The sequence below is a fragment of the Candoia aspera genome, chromosome 5 (assembly GCF_035149785.1).
Source record: "Candoia aspera isolate rCanAsp1 chromosome 5, rCanAsp1.hap2, whole genome shotgun sequence".
Classification (NCBI taxonomy): Eukaryota; Metazoa; Chordata; class Lepidosauria; order Squamata; family Boidae; genus Candoia; species Candoia aspera.
The window spans coordinates 11,581,395-11,601,437 of record NC_086157.1 but is presented as its reverse complement, the minus strand read 5'-3'; the positions used below and the strand labels follow the sequence as shown (position 1 = coordinate 11,601,437).

Genomic DNA, 20,043 nt, shown 5'->3' with positions numbered 1-20,043 from the left:
CACTCTGCATAACAAACACTCTCTTCCAACAACCTAAGAGACGGCTTTACACATGGACTTCACCAGATGGACAACACCGAAATCAGATTGATTACATCCTTTGCAGCCAAAGGTGGCGGACATCTGTACAGTCGGTAAAAACTAGGCCTGGAGCTGACTGTAGTTCAGACCATGAACTTCTTCTTGCACAATTTAGGATCAGACTAAAGAGATTAGGGAAGACCCACAGATCAGCTAGATATGAGCTCATGAATATTCCTCAGGAATATGCAGTGGAGGTGAAGAATAGATTTAAGGGACTGGACTTAGTAGATAGGGTCCCGGAAGAACTCTGGACAGAAGTTGGCAGCATTGTTCAGGAGGCGGCAACAAAATACATCCCAAAGAAAGAGAAAACCAAGAAGGCAAAATGGCTGTCTGCTGAGACACTAGAAGTAGCCCAAGAAAGAAGGAAAGCAAAAGGCAACAGCGATAGGGGGAGATATGCCCAATTAAATGCAAAATTCCAGAGGTTAGCCAGAAGAGATAAGGAATTATTTTTAAACAAGCAATGCGCGGAAGTGGAAGAAGACAATAGAATAGGAAGGACAAGAGACCTCTTCCAGAAAATTAGAAACATTGGAGGTAAATTCCAGGCAAAAATGGGTATGATCAAAAACAAAGATGGCAAGGACCTAACAGAAGAAGAAGAGATCAAGAAAAGGTGGCAAGAATATACAGAAGACCTGTATAGGAAGGATAACAATATCGGGGATAGCTTTGACGGTGTGGTCAGTGAGCTAGAGCCAGACATCCTGAAGAGTGAGGTTGAGTGGGCCTTAAGAAGCATTGCTAATAACAAGGCAGCAGGAGAAGACGGCATCCCAGCTGAACTGTTCAAAATCTTGCAAGATGATGCTGTCAAGGTAATGCATGCTATATGCCAGCAAATTTGGAAAACACAAGAATGGCCATCAGATTGGAAAAAATCAACTTATATCCCCATACCAAAAAAGGGAAACACTAAAGAATGTTCAAACTATCGAACAGTGGCACTCATTTCACCTGCCAGTAAGGTAATGCTCAAGATCCTGCAAGGTAGACTTCAGCAGTTCATGGAGCGAGAATTGCCAGATGTACAGGCTGGGTTTAGAAAAGGCAGAGGAACTAGAGACCAAATTGCCAATATCCGCTGGATAATGGAAAAAGCCAGGGAGTTTCAGAAAAACATCTATTTCTGTTTTATTGACTATTCTAAAGCCTTTGACTGTGTGGACCATAACAAATTGTGGCAAGTTCTTAGTGGTATGGGGATACCAAATCATCTTGTATGCCTCCTGAAGAATCTGTATAACGACCAAGTAGCAACAGTAAGAACAGACCACGGAACAACGGACTGGTTTAAGATTGGGAAAGGAGTACGGCAGGGCTGTATACTCTCACCCTACCTATTCAACTTGTATGCAGAACACATCATGCGACAAGCTGGTCTTGAGGAATCCAAGGCTGGAGTTAAAATCTCTGGAAGAAACATTAACAATCTCAGATATGCAGATGATACCACTTTGATGGCTGAAAGTGAAGAGGAACTGAGGAGCCTTATGATGAAGGTGAAAGAAGAAAGTGCAAAAGCTGGCTTGCAGCTAAACCTCAAAAAAACCAAGATTATGGCAACCAGCTTGATTGATAACTGGCAAATAGAGGGAGAAAATGTAGAAGCAGTGAAAGACTTTGTATTCCTAGGTGCAAAGATTACTGCAGATGCTGACTGCAGTCAGGAAATCAGAAGACGCTTAATCCTTGGGAGAAGAGCAATGACAAATCTCGATAAAATAGTTAAGAGCAGAGACATCACACTGACAACAAAGGCCCGCATAGTTAAAGCAATGGTGTTCCCTGTAGTAACATATGGCTGCGAGAGCTGGACCATAAGGAAGGCTGAGCAAAGGAAGATCGATGCTTTTGAACTGTGGTGTTGGAGGAAAATTCTGAGAGTGCCTTGGACTGCAAGAAGATCAAACCAGTCCATCCTCCAGGAAATAAAGCCAGACTGCTCACTTGAGGGAATGATATTAAAGGCAAAACTGAAATACTTTGGCCACATAATGAGAAGACAGGACACCCTGGAGAAGATGCTGATGCTAGGGAGAGTGGAAGGCAAAAGGAAGAGGGGCCGACCAAGGGCAAGATGGATGGATGATATTCTAGAGGTGACGGACTCGTCCCTGGGGGAGCTGGGGATGTTGACGACCGACAGGAAGCTCTGGCGTGGGCTGGTCCATGAAGTCACGAAGAGTCGGAAGCGACTAAACGAATAAACAACAACAACAAACCAGTATCTAGTGGCAGGGAAGGTTTGACCCAGAGAAGTTTGGCTCTGCCAAACTTAGCTACTGTACAGTGTGTGATGACTCAGTGAGCCCCCCACCCCACCCAAAAAAGATGGTAGATTCTTCATGTTTCACCCTAGCTTCTTCTGCTTGGCAGACCTGGACAGATTCTGAAGACCCCAACCTGGAAACCCAAAATACAATCAAGCTCGGAGAGCACCAAGGGCTCCACAGTTCAACCCTGAGCTACAGAGATTCTCTTCTATTGGTACCCCAAATACATTTGCAGGAATGACTGAGAATAAACATGATAAAAGAAACCCCTTACTTGTTGAAAATTTTTTTCCCCAGGCGGGAACGGGATGTATTTGCCTCTTGCTTCAGATCCGTCAGGTTGGGATATTTCTTCTTTGTCTTCCCTTTTTTCTTCCCTCCTTTTCCTTTCCTGCCATACTGTGAGGATCCAAGGTCAACTCCGGTAGCGGCTTCAACTTCTCTCATGAATTCAGGATCTTGCCACTCTGACAATAAAAACATAAATATGACCACTTTACTATTGATTCACGACCTTCCCGTACTGCTTCCCTCCTTGTGTCCCTCTGGTTTGGTGGCCATAGATGTGTAACAACTTACTATATTTTTGCATCTTATATAAAAATATAAGGTATGAAAATCTATTGTATGATATATTTTGTATTGTATGACATTACATTATTTTTAGGAGATACATATAAATAAAAAATTGGGATGAACTCACTGCAAGGATGGCTTCTCAAGATATTTAGGCATTTCTGTGTTCTGCTCACATTTTTTGTTTTTTTAGAGTGGCTGATTCTAGTTAATAATCAGAAGCTCAACGAAAAGAGAAATTAACAAGAGATTATATGGCTTCTCCAATTATTGACTAGGGTTTGATGAAAATGACGTGTTTGTGCATGTGTGTGCGTGTGTGTGTGTGTGCATCTGTATGTGTAACCAAAGTTCCTAACTATGCCAATTTTCTAACTATGCAAGTTAGACAATATTAAGATCATCATGCTTGATGCATGAGATTACAACCATGGACATTTCATAGCTGGATTTTGTGCTGGTCCTAACGTGAAGTATCTGAAAAAGATGGAGTTCCTAAGCTCTAGTTAAGATAGATGAATTATCTATATCCATCCATCCATCCATCTCAGGAACAGGTTAACAAGAGAAGAAAGATAAAATAACTGAAATGAATATATTCTCAAAATACTTGCACTCGAGAAAATGTAAAAAATAAGCTGGACTATATGATTTTGTAGTCTAAGGACCAAAAGCGAAGGCATCTAAGACTTCTGATAGAAATCCTAAAAAATTAATATCTATATTCCGACAAAGAATAATACTTAAGTATGGCTTATGTCAGTATTATGAATTAATGCTATTGTTATGAACTATAAAATAGAAAAAACATGCTTGTCTTTCAAGGTGGGGAGGGTCCAAATATTCCACATTAAAAACACTGTGTAGGTGTTCATGAAAATCAGCTTTGTGCACTCTAAAGGAATTCAAGGAAAAAGACTGAAAGGGGAAAAAAAAATAATCACACACATTCTCTCTCTCACCCACCCACACACATGATGGATCACAAAGTTTGTTTGTTTGTTTTTTGAAGTAAAGACATTCAGACACAGAACAATTAATCCAAGATTAACAAAAAACTGTCTAAACTGTTTATCTCCCAGTAAATAAGAAGGCCCACGCTTCAGGAACCAAGTGAATGGTGCAATTGTTTAAACACAACGGAAAAAATGCTGGTGTTCAGTGGAGATGAAATGAGCATCTGAGTAAAATGAAGGCGCAATTTAAAAGCCTTTGAGGAAAATCGATAGCATGCCAGGGAGAGGAGCCTTTTGGCACCCTGACGGAGGGGGGGACCCTGAAGCTCTTCATACATTGTTACTGGTTTAGCAGCAGGGAAAAGAAAATTACACCCTTTGCAAGGGTTGGGTGAAATCAATACTGTAGTTAGTAAAGAGATACTATTTCACATCTGGCTGGCCAGCGGCTGCCTTCTCTACCTTGTCCTGATACCTGTTTGTTAACAAGTCACTAAGGGTTGGAAAACCAGATATTCTTCAGGGCTGACACAAAAAATAGGCACTTAATTTGCTCTTCTGTGTGAACTATTGTAAAAGGATGAACACTGCAGATTAGCAGGTCAGCCTAATCTCTCATGATTCGTCTTTTCAAAAGACCCAGAGGCTCTGCTCTGCAGCCTTTGGGGCCAAGATGGAATATTGTTAAACCATATCAAGAAACAAAAAGAAGGGCTTTGTCATTACGACACAGAAACAGCAGGGCTGCTCCAACATAAAGAGAAATTAATGGGAACACAGCTCTTCTACCAGTCGTGTTCCAGGGTGGGATTCCCCCCAACCTGGTCCATGGAAAGTATTTATGCTGTCTCCAGGTTGCCTCAGGACACAGATTCTGAGAGAGAAATACCAAGTCTGAAGTTTAGAATCTTATAAAAACCCAAGACAAACATTTTTGAATGACATTTTCTACCTGAAGGATCTTGGACATGACTTTTCATCAAGTTAGCTACTTTCCTACTAAGTCAGCAGCACATTTCCAACCTGCTTCAGGCCTAAGATTGTAATTATGGCATAAAGCGTATCTGGAATGATGTCTCGAGATAAAATTGCAACCACGGTTCTGCCTGCATCTCAAGCTAACTGGGCAAGTTAAATAATGGTTAGGTCCCTTTCTGCCTCTAGATGAAGAGCTAAGGAACAGAAATGGCCAGAAAGCAGAATTGTTCCAGTGGCATCATTTCAGCTGCTTCTGTTCCAGCAGAACTATGGAGGATTATTTAAGGTGCAAACAGAGCTGAGAAAAAGACCTCCATCTCTTTAGGGGATGCTGACTGGGGTTAAGACTAACCTTAGGCTACCCACAATGAGTTCCTTTTCCATAACTTCCGTAACTTCCTAATCATCATCCAAGTAAATTAATTTGCAGATCTGACAGTGGTTTGGAAATATGCAGCCATTTTTAGGTTGTAACGTGTAGGAAAGTTCAAATCTACCAAACAACTCAATCTGGCAATATTTCACCAAATAATTGAGCCTGCAACTCTATACATGTTCGCCGGAAAGTAAATTTTGCTGACTATAATAGAACTGAATTTGCACCTCAAGTGAAATATAGGCAGTATTAATTAAAAAGCAACCATTATTTCATTTGGTAACTAGAAAATGGTCCACAAAGAACACTAAACGCAATTCTTTGATTGAGGGAAATGTTCTTGCTACAACTCCTTCAAGGAAGCAAATTCAGTGCAGGAGAATATTTCTCAGGAATGTCTTCAAATTTCCATCTATGACAAGCTGTGTCTGTTTGTGTGTAATATAGAACTATACTGATTTGCTGAACTCACTTCAAAAGAGTTTGCCAGATTCAACAGTTCTATAAAATGAATTTCAAAACCCATCACAGATTTAACCCACTATACAAACCTGGCTGCTGTTCTTTTTTCTCAAATTGCTTTTTTGCTTCTCTGTCTCTGTCCTCTTGATTCACAGGGTTTCCAGATTCATCCCGAGGAACTATTTTTCCATGAAAAGGGCACTTCAGGATGAAACAGTGACATGCCATGTTAATGTCCAAAGTATTCTTCTATTATGATATTAATAAGTTTAATTATTAAACTGTTCCGAGACATCACTTCTATGTTATTTGGAATGGGTACCTAAGCTGATTGACCCCTGTAATTCTGGGATACCTTAATATCCAGTGACAATATCCACAATAGCCTGTTCGCTGGAAGCACAATAAACATCTCTATTTCTAGTTTCTGAAAAGTTTTATTTGAGCGGGGGCAAAAAAATCCCCAAAATAAAAGATGGTCAGGGCCTATTAAATTTGTTCACCCTTCTTTCAGATTCTTAAGATCTGTTTGAAGAGCCCACATCTTCAGAAGACAGAGTTGCAGACCTGGGGTTAATATACAGCATCAGAAGGCAAACGATAATTCGATCTGGTAGATTGGGCATGCTACGGATCCCGTCAGCCAAAGAATGTTGGTTGGCGGGGACTAGAAGGCGTGTCTTTTCAGCCATAGTGCCTGCCCTCTGGAATATTCTCCCCTCAGAGATCAGGATGTCCCCGACCCTGTTGGCCTTTCATAAGGCCAGGAAGACCTGGTTATGTGCCCGGGCCTGGGGCCCCGAGTGTCGTAATGGTCCCGTTTCTTGGTTGTATTAACATCTTACATTGTTTACTTGGCAGCCATGTATATTTATTTTGTATTGTAACTGTTGTAATTGTAATTGTTTAATTGTTTTATGGTTTTTATCGTTGTAAGCCACCCAGAGTCACTTGCTGAGATGAGCGGCTATAGAAATTGAATAAAGAAATGAATAAATAAGCACCAGTTGAAACCATCAGCTGGCTTGAGAACTGGCTCAGAAACAGATCTCACTTTGTCATTTAAAAAAAAATGCCAACTAGTTATGGCAAAGGGAGTATTTGTTTAGTTCAGTGTTTCGCAGCCTTAGCAACTTTAAGATATGTTACAAAGAGCAAGTCCAACTTGTAATACAGCGACATTAGTCAACGTTAACAACATTAATCCCTTCCTCTGTGCCTGACATTTCATTGCTCTGAAGGGAGGCTTCATCAGGGCCTGGGAAGATGGGATTGAAATGGCCTCCTTCCTTTGCCATGGCCTCCAGACCTCCTCTGCATGCTAAGGGGCAGTAGGCCGAGCAGGACCCAAGAAGAATTTCTCCCCTTATGAGCGGGCATTGAGAGAGACTCTCTGGTGAGCAAGAGAGTCATCCATTTAACCCTTTTCCAACGTCCCAAACAGAAGGCATTAGGAAGAGGGAGAACAGTACTCTCCACTGGAATTACATCTAGATGCCAAGGAGCAAGTGGAATCAGCTATTCAACTGCAAAAAAACAGGGCCAACCAAATAAACCTTTTCTTCAGAGGGATTTCACAATATATTTCTGGAATCCACTGCTACAAGACCGAATACTTTCTAAAACCATCAGACCAATTCATGGAGAATCAAATCTATTAATAATTATTTGGTGCACTGAGAGTGTCTGGTTTGAACTGCTGTTCTTGGAACAATTCTAGCTTTTAGGGGCTCAACCCCCACCTCCCACCCCTGGCTTCAAGTGTACAACAAGGAAGTTTCAACCTCCCTGCTTGTGTGTGCGTATTTGGGGAGGGGAAATTGTGTCTGGCTCCCAACTTTTTTGGCCTAAAGATAAACGACTGCAACCTTTGTCTTCGTTAGCCGTTCAGGTTGTCATGCTAAACATGGGGCTCTCCCTGTTTGTATTTGATTCCAATGTTTTCCATCAAGTATATTACAATAAACATTTAGAAGGCGTGCCTCTTTGAAGAAGTAAACACAAAGGCGAAAAAGGGGGGCTTATATCATGGTCAAGCTTCCTTGGCTTATAAAAGCCAATATTCTGGGCAAGTTAATCCTGCTCTTAAAACTCTTTAGCGAAGATTATGTGAGTCCTTGTGTACCAGCATGACACAACAGATCTCACCACATACCCACCTTAAATCTATCCTGCCTCTCACAGAGCCCTCCATTAGGCATTGGGGCTCGGCATTTGTGTTTCACTGGTTCAAACTTGCCAGCAAAGGTTATGTATCGACTTTTCAGCATTTCCAAAATGTCTTTGTTTTCGACTTCTTCTTCTACTTCACTGGGTGCCCAAAAGCGATGCTGAGAAGAAAACCTAGAGAGGCAAGCATGCAACAATAACACAGTCATAAATTCCTCTATGTGTCCCTGATGTTCAGTGCTTTGCAATATCAAATAAATGCTCGAGTTTAGTGCCCCCCCCAATATATCTAATTTGACTACAAGCTAACTTCAGTTAAGTGCCATTTGAAGTTATTCATTTCCAGAGATGCTTGAAAAACCTCATTTAACCCCTCTGCATATATAAAATTATCAGATTTCAAGGCATTATGCTTTAAGGACTGTGGGGTGATTTAAGAGTTAGAAATGAGAACAGTATTCCAGCAACTTTTCTTAACAGGAGTTATGCTAAGATTGTCTGCTCAGATAGGTGGAGAAATGATTAACTGATAACAATCATGGAATTATTTAGCCACCAAACATTGAAGCCCATGGTTCAGATGTGAAATACAAAGACAAGAGATATTTTCTAAGGTCATACATCAATATTAATGCATCTTTATAGAAATGCGATAACAATGCAATGCTAAGAAAAAAGGATCGGTTTAATATCCACATTTAAGGAACACATCAAGGGTTCCAGAAGCAAATGGGGACAGGGTATGGTAAGCCCTGCTCCAAAATGATGTTCCTAAGCCAACTTTTATATGCCGACATCACTTCTGGTCTATGGCCATAACAACAAAGATTTGATACATGCCTGCACCGTGTTGTTGCTGTAGGGTGAAGTTTGCATAGTGAGATCACTGCAGTTGCTCAGATGCCATGAAAGTCCATCTTGTTCTTTACTTGCCAGCAAAAAACAGTCCAGCCATCCCTGTTGATTTGTTTTTTGCTGGTAATTGCAAATCCCCCAGCTGAGAGCAGAAATAATTAGTGGTTGCTTTTTTTTTGCTGTTCTCATTTGTATTTTTCTTTTTGTTTAATTTTCTGGGAATCAAGTTATGTTAAGTGTTCTTACTGGTTACAGTTGCAAATGGACCAGGCATATAATTAATACTTCAATTACAATACAGCAACAATCATTTTCCAATTGCCTCCTACTTAATTGGCTTCCACCGTTTCAGTCTTCAGGAAGACTAACTAATAAAGTTCTTTGCTGCCTAAGAAGGCATGGGTTCCTCCCCCTCCCCTTCTTTGATTCCTTCATTCTGCCTAAGATCAAATTCTAAGACTACTGATGATGGGGAAAAGAGCAGACCCACTCAAGAAATAAGCTTCTCTCCACCCAACGCATTCAGCAAGTCACAGCCAACAATATCTGCTACTGCTGGCATACAAGATTCTTACTTAACTGTTGTTCCTTTGATGGTAGTTGCAGGTTGAACACACTACTTTCAAAACCCCAATCAACTTCCTTTTTGGCTCCTATTATTATAGGCTCTTTTCATGTTTTATTTTATTATAATCTTGCTAATAAAGAGCTATTCTTAGGAGGGCTTGTGTAAACCCTATGCACTCTATTCCACCAACTGTTGATGGGCAGCCCATGGTCTCTCTGCAACCTGCACACTCTTTCTGGCAGTTCAGATGACCAGTCATGAGATGCTGTAGGCCGTGGTGATTAGGCTGCTATTAGAGTTACCATTAATTGGGAAGCGTTGTTAGAAGGGAGAGATTTTCACCTTTCCCCTTTGCCAGCCTTTCCAAGCAAGATTGCCTCCTGTTAAATGACAGTCTAGAGAAGAATCACTGGGGGAGAACAAGGATTCCTTTTTCTTCCAGCAGCTCTACTTCCCTGCTAATAAGAGCAATGAAGCAACATGCCGGAGCAGCACTGTAGGAGAAGTGATTCTACCACCCAGTAATTATGCTTGAACATAGTCAAGGAAAAATTCTACGGTAGAGGAATTTCCTCTGCTTACACAAAATTTTCCTCTCCTTGATTATTAGATTTGCCATCTGGAATCCCATGGAATGACGCTCTGCAGAAAACTTCAGGAAAAACTGGAGGCATGTGATTTTACTGCGGGCCTCAAATGTTGTCAGAGCCTAAGGAAGATCAAATCAAGCCATCTAGAATCCCTTGTTTCTGGAGATGGTCATCCTAGGGTAACCCACACAAAATATAACTTCTCTCCCTGACTGCATGAATGCTCTTCGGACTTTAAAAGCAAGTTTGGAGCTTGGTTCAAAGCAGAAAGCTACTAATCGTGATGAAAGTTATTTTTTTCCCCCAAAACGTAATGTGAGCTGAAAAGTTGAAGTTTTTTTAAAGGGGGTAAGGGCAGGAAAGAAACCCTGGCTTCACTTTTTTGATGCCGGAGACAGCCTTATGTAATCTTATTGTTAACATCTTATGCCCCCTAGTGGATTGAGAATAAGTTCTCCTGGAAGTTTAGTAAATAATTGATGACCTCCAGCTATACTCATATTTCGATGACTTGGCTCTGCATCTTTCATAATGGTTGTTATCAAGAGAGTGATAATTGATCACAACACTCACAGCAATACACCAGCCCTCATCAATGGGATTAAGCCATCTGCAGTTAACCCTGAAGAACTTTTGAATAAAATAATTTTGTAGTTTGTGATACAGTCTAAGTACAGAATCCGGAATTTGGAACAAGATGCCAAGTTGGGGTAGGATGGTGGTGAACTCACCCCTGTAGGATTGAGTTTTGTTTTGTATGGCTCTTCTTTTTCCTGGACACACATACCTTCGTTCTTTCATTCTGTTGTTCTAGTTATTGATAGTATAAAGTGCCCAGAATTATTGGGAGTTGGGCTTTTTTAAAAAAAAAACTATAAATAAATAAAAATAATATAAAATATATAAAAATAATATATATGTAAATATATAAAATAATATAAATTAAAAAATACATATATTTTGCTTATTTTTAAAATATTCTCTTAAGGCTTATCATGGCACTGAAAAACGTTAAAACAAAAAGTAAATGCTGGCCACTGCGTACAAACCTGCGTTATGGGTTGGTTCTACTTTTTTCAGAAAGCATACTTTTAGCGAGTAAAGAAGATGACTTTGACAGAACTAGACCAGATCTGTTACCAAAGTGATAAAGAGACAAAGCTTCAATCCATAACAAGCAACAACTGTTTTGTCTTACATCCAAAACAAACAACTAAAAAGTATGTGTAAGCGGCTCAGACAGACACCTCCCTAATTCACAGGGGTATAAGAATGGGAGGAGGCACAGCACAATCAGACTGGTAAGACTCTATTATTATAGCTACTGTAAAAAAAATGTCTTAGCTTTCCCATGAAATTGATTCTTGGTCTCCTCTGCCTGGTGGGGCTAATATCACTCTGCAAATCTGATTGTGCTAATGCCTCCTCTTGATTTTTGGTGAAAGACCTGGCCTATTTCTGTCAAGATTATCTACCTTACTGTCTGCAATAATCTATTTCTATATATTTTATATAGTTAAATAAATAAGGCATTAAGCAAGCTGAAAAAAAGAGAGGAGGGATTTGACAAGTACCCTTGGCCAACCTGCCAATGGTAGGCATCTTTCCCTTTTAGTATTCTATGAATTGCAGAAAATGGGGAGCAGCAAAAGGGTGTGCTCCTTTGATCTTGACTTTCAATTAGGCAAACACATTCATATTTTTGTCCTTCTGAAAAGTCCTCCTCAGATTGAACCAAGTCTCTCCCTCCAAGTCTTCTGGCCACAGAAGAATCGACTCTTCTTTCATTTCTGGAGAGGGCATAGGGCAGCATAAGTCTCTTGCAATTTATCTCTTCCCCTTAGAGAGAGGATATGAGATTTGTACTACTACTTAAGTCTTTTCTTCAACCACTTGAAAGATGGAGCCCCAGACTCAGGAGAGAAAAGAACTTTGAATGATGACTAGTTAATCAGCCAAGCCAAAAGGCATGAACTCTTTGGAAAACAGATGTTAGTTTACAAAATGACCTGCTAATTACTAGCAATTTAGATAAATGTCATCTTCCTCCATTATTGATCCTGGTATCAACTTATTCTGTCAGAACCTCCCACAGGATAAAGATTGCAGCAAAGATGCTTCCACAATAGTAAATGGCTTCCTTTAATACCCAGAATAAGACGATGTCCTAGGACTTGCTTTTCTTATTGGAGCAAACATCTCCTTCCACTATTTACTCCAACATGGGGCTGGAGACAACCTGAGGGACTAGCAGCTACAAGAGCTCCTACAGAATTGGGGGGAGGTTGGGGTTTAAGAAGCAACCCTTTAACCCTTATGTCTTACCCCTCCAAATATCCCACCTTCCAAAACAAGGTCAAAATATTTGGCCTCACTCGCCAATAGGTACCCTTTTTGTGGTCCTTGCAGTTCAACACCAGGAAGTCCACAATGAAAACTTCCAGCCCTTGACTACGAGGAGGAGGAGGACTCCACTGCAGTGAACACTGTCAAAATATTATCAGGGTGCCAACTGACAAGCGCGTATGTATGTATGTATGTATGTATGTATGTATGTATGTATGTATGTATGCATGTATCTATCTATCTATCTATCTATCTATCTATCTATCTATCTATCTATCTATCTATCTATCTATCTATCTATCTATCTATCTATCAAATCTTGCCACCGTCCACCTCCCCCCAAAGGGCGGACTCTGGGCAGTTTATAACCAGAATAAAACATTAAAATACCATAAAAATATAAATACAAATGTAATATACAAATAAATACAATATGAAATCCAGATGACAAGGCTAGTTGGAAAATTGCTCACAGATACCTAAGAGGCCATTTAGGGTGCTAACCATCTCCAGGAGTGATTACTCCCCCTCCCGCCCCAAGCAAGGTAGCAAAGCCAAGTTTTCAGTTGTTTACGAAAAGCCACCAGAGATGGAATCTGCCTTATCTCTGGGGGAAGAAAGTTCCAAAGGGCGGGCACCACTGCAGAGAAGGCCTGCTTCCTGGACCCCGCCAGATGGAACTCTCTTGCAGACTGGGTCTGCAGCATGCCCCCTCTGCATGACCGGGTGGGACGGGTCGATGTAATGGGGAAGAGGCGGTCCCTCAGATATCCTGGTCCCATGCCATGTAGGGCTTTAAAGGTGATAACCAACACCTTGAATTGCACCCGGAAGCAAACCGGAACCCAATGCAGCTTGCACAGCAGTGGTGTAGTATGTGCCGATCTAGGGGCACCAATAATTGCTTGTGCGGCCACATTTTGGACCAGCTGTAGTTTCCAGATACTCTTCAAGGGTAGCCCCATTTGTTCTTTACTGTATTTATAATTTAAAAATACAGCTGCTGGACAAGGGTGGGTGCTCTACGTTCACCAGAATCAGGGGTTCAGGTTTTAGCAAGAAGCCCCAGGTTTGGCTAACCCCAAGGGTTAACCAGCAGAACTTATTTCCAATGCTGTGCAATGTGCCACGAAAAGGAAAAAAAATACTTATTTTATTTATTATTCAAATTTTGTTACTGCGCATCTCCCCCAAAAGAGGGACTCAAAATACCTCACATTAACAAAAAAGGCCAGATGTTCCATTCTGTTCCTACAAAAATATATATATCAGGGCTTATCTGGCACACTGCACAGAGCAAACGTGGTAGGTTGGCCCCTTACAGGATTAATTATTACAAACCTGGATTATGTTTATTTACCAGAATGATAGTCAGATGCATTTTGAGCTGAATGTAATAGATTTGTTCTGCTGGATCAGACCAAGGGTCCAAGAGCAGCCAGGTGGCTGACTCCTAATCCCGAAATTCACAACCATGGCACAGAAGTAAGGGCTACCTGCTGGACTCTGTCCCAAGCCTCTGATCATGAGAGATGGGGTCCTTGGAATGTGGGGTAAATTTAGCTCATTGGGTGATTGGGAACTTCTACAAGAAGGAGGAATCATTTGTAATTCGCTATTAGGGTAGTTCTAAGTTAATCAGTTAAAAAGGTGTAATCAATTAAAAAAGACAATTAAAAAACGAATGGCCAAATATTTAATAGGCTAATGAGGCAAAGGAATGTAGTTGCTTGCAAGACAATGGGAATGGAGAACTAAGAGAGACCCAGATCAATGGTTAACCCTCCCCCACACCCCAAATCTCTTCATACCAAAGCCACCAGATTTAATGCTTGGTCTCTGCAAATCTGAATAGGCAAAAGGAAGGAGATCTCCTGTGTCCTGGCAGAACTGGCTAGATTTATTTATTTAATTCAATTTGGACACCACTCAATTCCACTATCTGATCTAAAATAGGCTCTAGCATTCCATTCCATTTCATTCCATTCTTGTAGGTAAACGCAAGTTCAAATCCTTGCTCCCCTAGAAAACACCAGATGATCTTCAACCTTTAGTCTCTATCAATCTGGGCATTACTGCATGAATAAAACTGGGGGAAGCTTTCTGGAAGAGGAATAAATAAAACCATTAGAAAGGTGTTAGGGTCAGGATGTTAGAGGAGCTCAGTAAAGGTGTGCATTTGTGTTGTGAGTTTGTTATGCAGTGTTCTGGTTACTGCACTATGATTATTTTGTTCTGTTTATTGGGATTTTAGAGCCAGTTTGATGTAGTGGTTAAGGTGTCAGGCTGGAGACCGGGAGACTGGGAGTTCTAGTCCCGCCTTAGCACAAAGCCTGCTGGGTGACCTTGGGCCAGTCTCCCTCTCTCACTGCCTCTGGGAAGGAGGCAAGGGCAAACCACTTCTGAAAAGCCTTGCCAAGAAAACTGCAGGGACTTGTCCAGGCAGTCTCCAAGAATCAGACATGACTGAACAGATTAAAAAAAAATAAGGATTTCATTATATATATTTTTTCATGTAGATTGGTTATTAGCCACCCACGGTTAAGATGGGCAGCCTTATACAATTTCTAAATAAATAAACAAACTGTTCAATTGTTAAACACCTATGGAAGGATAGGTCTGCTTCACAGTTCCAAAGATGTTTCAGTGGGCAGTGGCTGTACAATCAAATTATGCATTTTCCTTTGCACAATTATGTTGCTGAGTAGTCAGAAAGCATTTTACCTGTAAATATAAAATATACTTCTAAAACAACAGTATGTTACCCACCTTGTGGCTGTACTTCTGCACAAAAAAGAGACAAAGATTTACAGTAGGACATAATCAATGGAGTCAAGTTAGGATGCTTAAGGGTTAGGTTTCAGGAACTCAGCAACTCCTTGGAATAGCACAAGGAATTAAGACTGACTGAAATCCACTGACATTCTTTTACACTGCAAGGTTATAATAGTTACAAGCTTAACAATACAGCCATGCACATATGTAGATTTCCTGACATCCTAGAATTAGACAGGGAACATTTAGAATTCAATGCAACCCAATGCTTAGTGCAGGAATCCAAATTAAAGTACCCTGAGATACAGCCGTCTAACTCTGCCTATCTGTAACAAGGCGCTCCTGACCTTCCTAAGTAATTGGTTCCATGGTTGAACAGCTCTAATAATTAACTAGTTTTTCCTATCATCCTACCAGAATCTCCCTTCTTCTAACTTTAGAGTTCTATCCTATGTCCTGTGTTTTGGGATGATAGAAAATAAGCCTTCACTTTTTCTGAGGGACACTCTTTCAGATACTTGAAATCCTACCACCTTCAACCATCTTTCTCAAGGGTACCCAGTTTGCTCATCTGATTCCTGAAAAACTTAGTTTATAGTCCCTTGGTCTTCTTCACTGCTTTTCTTTCTACTTGTCCAAGTTTCTCTGAACCTTTCTTAAAAACAACACATCTGGAACTGGGTGGACTATTTGTTCACCTCATATTCAGCTTGGGATCAGTATTATGCAATAGAAGATACAAAGCTTGTGAATAGTATCTGTAAGATCTCCGTAAGAATGCTCCTACTCTCTCTTCATAAATTAAGAGGTCACATTTGTTTCTATTAAGTTTTATTCTTTGATTGTCAACCTAGTTCTCTTAACATATCAAGACCCCTTCAAATTTTAATTTTTTTAGAAAGAAGTGGCCAACCCACATTTGGCCGTTGAATCTTCCTTTCGTAGATATATATTTAAGATTTCAAGACTTATTCAAAGCATTTCAAAAAGATAAGGATTTGATGGGGAACAAACATAACCTTCTCATGTTTGGATAGTTAGTAAATTATATTCTGAGTCTACCCAAAGGAGGAAAGTAAAGATATTATTCGATTACGTGAAAAAGGGAAAAATGTCAGGATCAGATAGTTTTCTTACAGATTGGTATAATAGAGATTATATAGAGATATTCTGGCTTCTAAACTTTTATATTTGTATTATATTTGGTATTTTACTAACTTCTCATAATGAAGTTTATATTTCTGCAGTTCCTAAGTCAGACAAAGATAATGTGTGCTAATTACAGGTCTGTTTCATACGTGAACATTGATACTAAATCATTAGTTAGGATTTTAGCTAAAAGACTTGAGGTGGTACTAGTAAAATTCATCCAGATCAAGCATGATTTGTTATAGACAAGGGGTGACAATGTGAGACCATTAGTAAATAATGCTAACATAGATCCAGCTGTAATTATAGTGAAATGTCAACTCTATGGACCAAATTAAGATGAGGTATAGCCATTAAAGACAAATGTCCCTTAATTCCTAACGTATGTAATTGACTGAACTGATACTGTTTGGGGCCAATTTAAATCATTTGGCTAATTCTGGAATTCACCATTGTGAAACATTACATCATCTGTGCCATAAATTGGTGCAAATGATGTAAATTATTTATGTCATGTAAATGCATAATTACCTATGTGATGTAAATGATGGAGACAACATAAATTACAGGAATTGTCCAGACTGTTTTGATTTTGCCCATTATTTAGGGCTAAGTTTAAATTTTTGGGATTGTTTCCAATAAATGGAGATCCTTAAAAGTGAGATTTTACTCTCTTTGGTTAGATGCAAAGAAAGACCCGGATAAGCTCTACCTATTTTTAATTTTTCAAAACTGATCACAATTCTTCATGCCTTTTCAAAAACACCAGTGCAAATTAATAGGATTTTCTCCAAGCTCTTTATGTTGGAGCAGATTTTTTTTAACCTATTCAATTATGTCTGATTCTCAGAGACTGCCTGGACAAGTCCCTGCAGTCTTCTTGGCAAGGTTTTTCAGAAGTGGTTGGCCACTGCCTCCTGTCCTAACAACCAGGAAACACACTGAGACAATGAACTGGTCTCTAATATTTATTGCTAGTACTTAACAGGAATCCTAACAAACTGAAGAAGCGTGGGGAAAACCCAGACATATAACCCCCAAGGGTTAAGGCGGTCCCGATCTGTGTCTCTTTGAATGGCTGAACAACTCATCAGTGCTACGCATGCGCTTGACAGTCTGGATGGGAGCCCCCTGCTCGCCATCCTTACTCATGACACCTCCTCTTTCCTAGGGCTGAGAGAGAGTGACTGGCCCAGGGTCACCCAGCTGGCTTCGTGCCTAAGGTGGGACTAGAACTCACGGTCTCCCAGTTTCTAGCCTGGTGCCTTCACCACTACACCATTGTTTAGTGTATGTTTGGAATCCAGTGCATGCAATAGGCAGAGCAGGCAGCATCATAGTTTGCTACACAGAAGAAGTATAAGGTAATTCTGTTTTTGTATGAATTGATATTCTAGTGGATGCTTTTGGAAGCTAGAGTTGTCAAAACCTGTTTTCTTTGGAAAGTTTTAATGGCCTCTAAGACATAAAATCCCTACCTTGGGGAGAAAATACCTAGATACATATCTCAGATGATTACGATGGTTTTAAATATTTTTCTATTAGAAACAGCATTGATTTGGACAGATAGGCGTCACTTAAACTGAGGAAAGAGGAAAGACAGTAATTTAAAATGAATGTCTTACCGCCTTTCATTTATACTGTAAGTGGTATATATTTGTAAATTGCATTTTCAGAAATTTAATGCACATTTTGGAGGTTTATGTAGGGAACCTCTGCTCTTCTTTTTCACCCAGGAAGTAAAATGCTGTTCAATCACCATTTACAGGAGGAGGTTTCAGTTTTCCAGATTTAAGTGTGTTTCATGTACTTAAAAACCTTTCTCATGTACTCGTATCTCATATCTGAGTTTTCAGAGGTCGCAGGGTGTCACAGTCTAATTGCGTTCGAAAATGCAGAATTCTGCCTCCTTCTGCGTTAGCTTCTGTTCCAGAATCACATGCAACAAATCTGTCATCTCCAACAAGATCCTTACAGTCATGCTAAATTTACTTTATGGGAGAATCCATGTGAAAAAATAGCAAAACAATACTTTTTCTGGAGAATCTGGGGGTTGCATGTAGAATGCATTTGCTCATTTAATAGAATTAGATGATGATAATGATGATAGTTTTAGAGTGTAAGTATCACTCCCAAAAGTGCTGAGCAATATCTTCAGTTAAAATACTTTTTGATATGGGTCACCATTCCTAATTGATTTATCCCTTCCAACTACAATCAGGCAATTGAACATGTTCTTTATTAAATAAGAAATCTATAGTAACTCTTTATCAACAGAATATATTAAATTAGATGTTCAAGGGTAAAAGGAGGAATGGGAATAAGGAACTAGAAAATCCAATACATGAACATCATTGGAAGACAGTTTTGGCACCTGTCACATTTTATAGATTTAAGATTACAATTAATTCAACAAAAAATATTGTTTCATGGCTATGGAGCACCAATGCATGATCTTTTCAAAAATAAAATTATAGGCTCAGCTAATTGTTGGAAATATGGGGCTTAGTTACTTCAACAAATTAATTTTATTCTGACCGAGACACTGATTTTTGAAAATACTTACGTTCTTTTTAATTATATACCAATGGTTTGAAATCATACAGAAGGACAACAGAAATGGACATTCTTCTGATCGCAAAAACACTCATGTTTACAGGGATGGGAAGACACCCATTCTCTAATAGTTATACAATGATTCCTCACCCCATTCCCAAATCCCACCTTACCTCTATGTCCATATTTGAACTAGCATTTTTACTGCCAGCAGTCCACTCTGGAGGACTATTTAGAAATTTGGCTGCCTATTATTAACTTTGTTGGCATATCTGGCCAGTCTGGTGTAAGGGTAAGGCAGCAGGCTAGGAACTGGGAGACCGTGAGTTCTAGTCCTGCCTTGGGCACAAAGCCAGCTGGGTAACCCTAGGCCAGTCACTTTCTCTCAGCCCTAGGAAGCAGGCAGTGGCAAACCACTTCTGAAAAACCTTGCCAAGAAAACTGCAGGGACGTGTCCAGGCAGTTGCCAGGAGTCAACACTGACTTGAAGGCACCAAAAACAAAAAACAAAACAAAACAAAACAAAACAAAACACCTAAGATAGGTATACTTAGTACATCACCTTCCCTGTTACAGACCTATGCAACTACTAAGATCAAGAATCTACTCCTTGTCAATATATGCATACGCCACCTTCCTGGTCTAAAATGGTTCACAAATAAATTTAAGTATGTAAACAGAATCAGTTTCAACTTTGTTTCAACTGAATTAGTCTGAGGAAGATAGATTTCAGTGCTCCTTCTCCCAGGAACCTGAGTGTGTACAATGCATGAGCATCACTTGTCATAAACCCTTTTGGAACTTGTTCACATCACAGCAGGAAAATGTGTTAAATATTTTGAACATAATTACTTGAGAATTTTTCCAGGCATTGGTTGCTCTTGGCCCCAGTAGAAAAGATCAATCCCAAAAGGTACAACAGGGGCTTTAGCTTTGTCTTCTTCTCGTTTACTGTTGGGCTCCTTTGATGTTGTCGGTTCACAATCCCTACACATGCATGAAAAATGGTAAGAAATTAGAAGATTGCCACATGCCAGTCTCCCTATTAAAAAGTACAGTATTTCAACTTGCACTCAAATTTGACGCAGCTTGTTGTTAAGCAGACCTACGGTATCACCTGATTTATTGAACATTCACAACAAAACTGTGTTTTGGATGCTTGGGGAGAAAGGCAGTTCGAACAAGAACTAAGAAGCAGACTAAATTTTGCAGCCCTTTTGTCTTTAACAAGTCTAATTATAATGATCATTCACACTCTCCTCCTACAGTGGGTAGACAGATCATTAACTGAATCAGCTTCCCTGGGGTGACAAGAGATACAGGT

The 20,043-nt window shown here is 39.9% G+C and overlaps 1 protein-coding gene across 1 annotated transcript in view; it reads right to left on the bottom strand.

The window, feature by feature from the left end:
• UVSSA (UV stimulated scaffold protein A) overlaps positions 1-20,043 on the bottom strand; it is a 62,916-nt gene that overhangs the window by 6,059 nt on the left and 36,814 nt on the right. Inside the window, exons 10-13 of the mRNA XM_063304594.1 lie at positions 19,572-19,706; positions 7,871-8,054; positions 5,801-5,912; positions 2,638-2,830 (exon numbers count right to left, since the gene is read on the bottom strand). Coding sequence (XP_063160664.1) covers positions 2,638-2,830; positions 5,801-5,912; positions 7,871-8,054; positions 19,572-19,706 — 624 coding nt within the window. The remainder of the gene's footprint in view (positions 1-2,637; positions 2,831-5,800; positions 5,913-7,870; positions 8,055-19,571; positions 19,707-20,043) is intronic.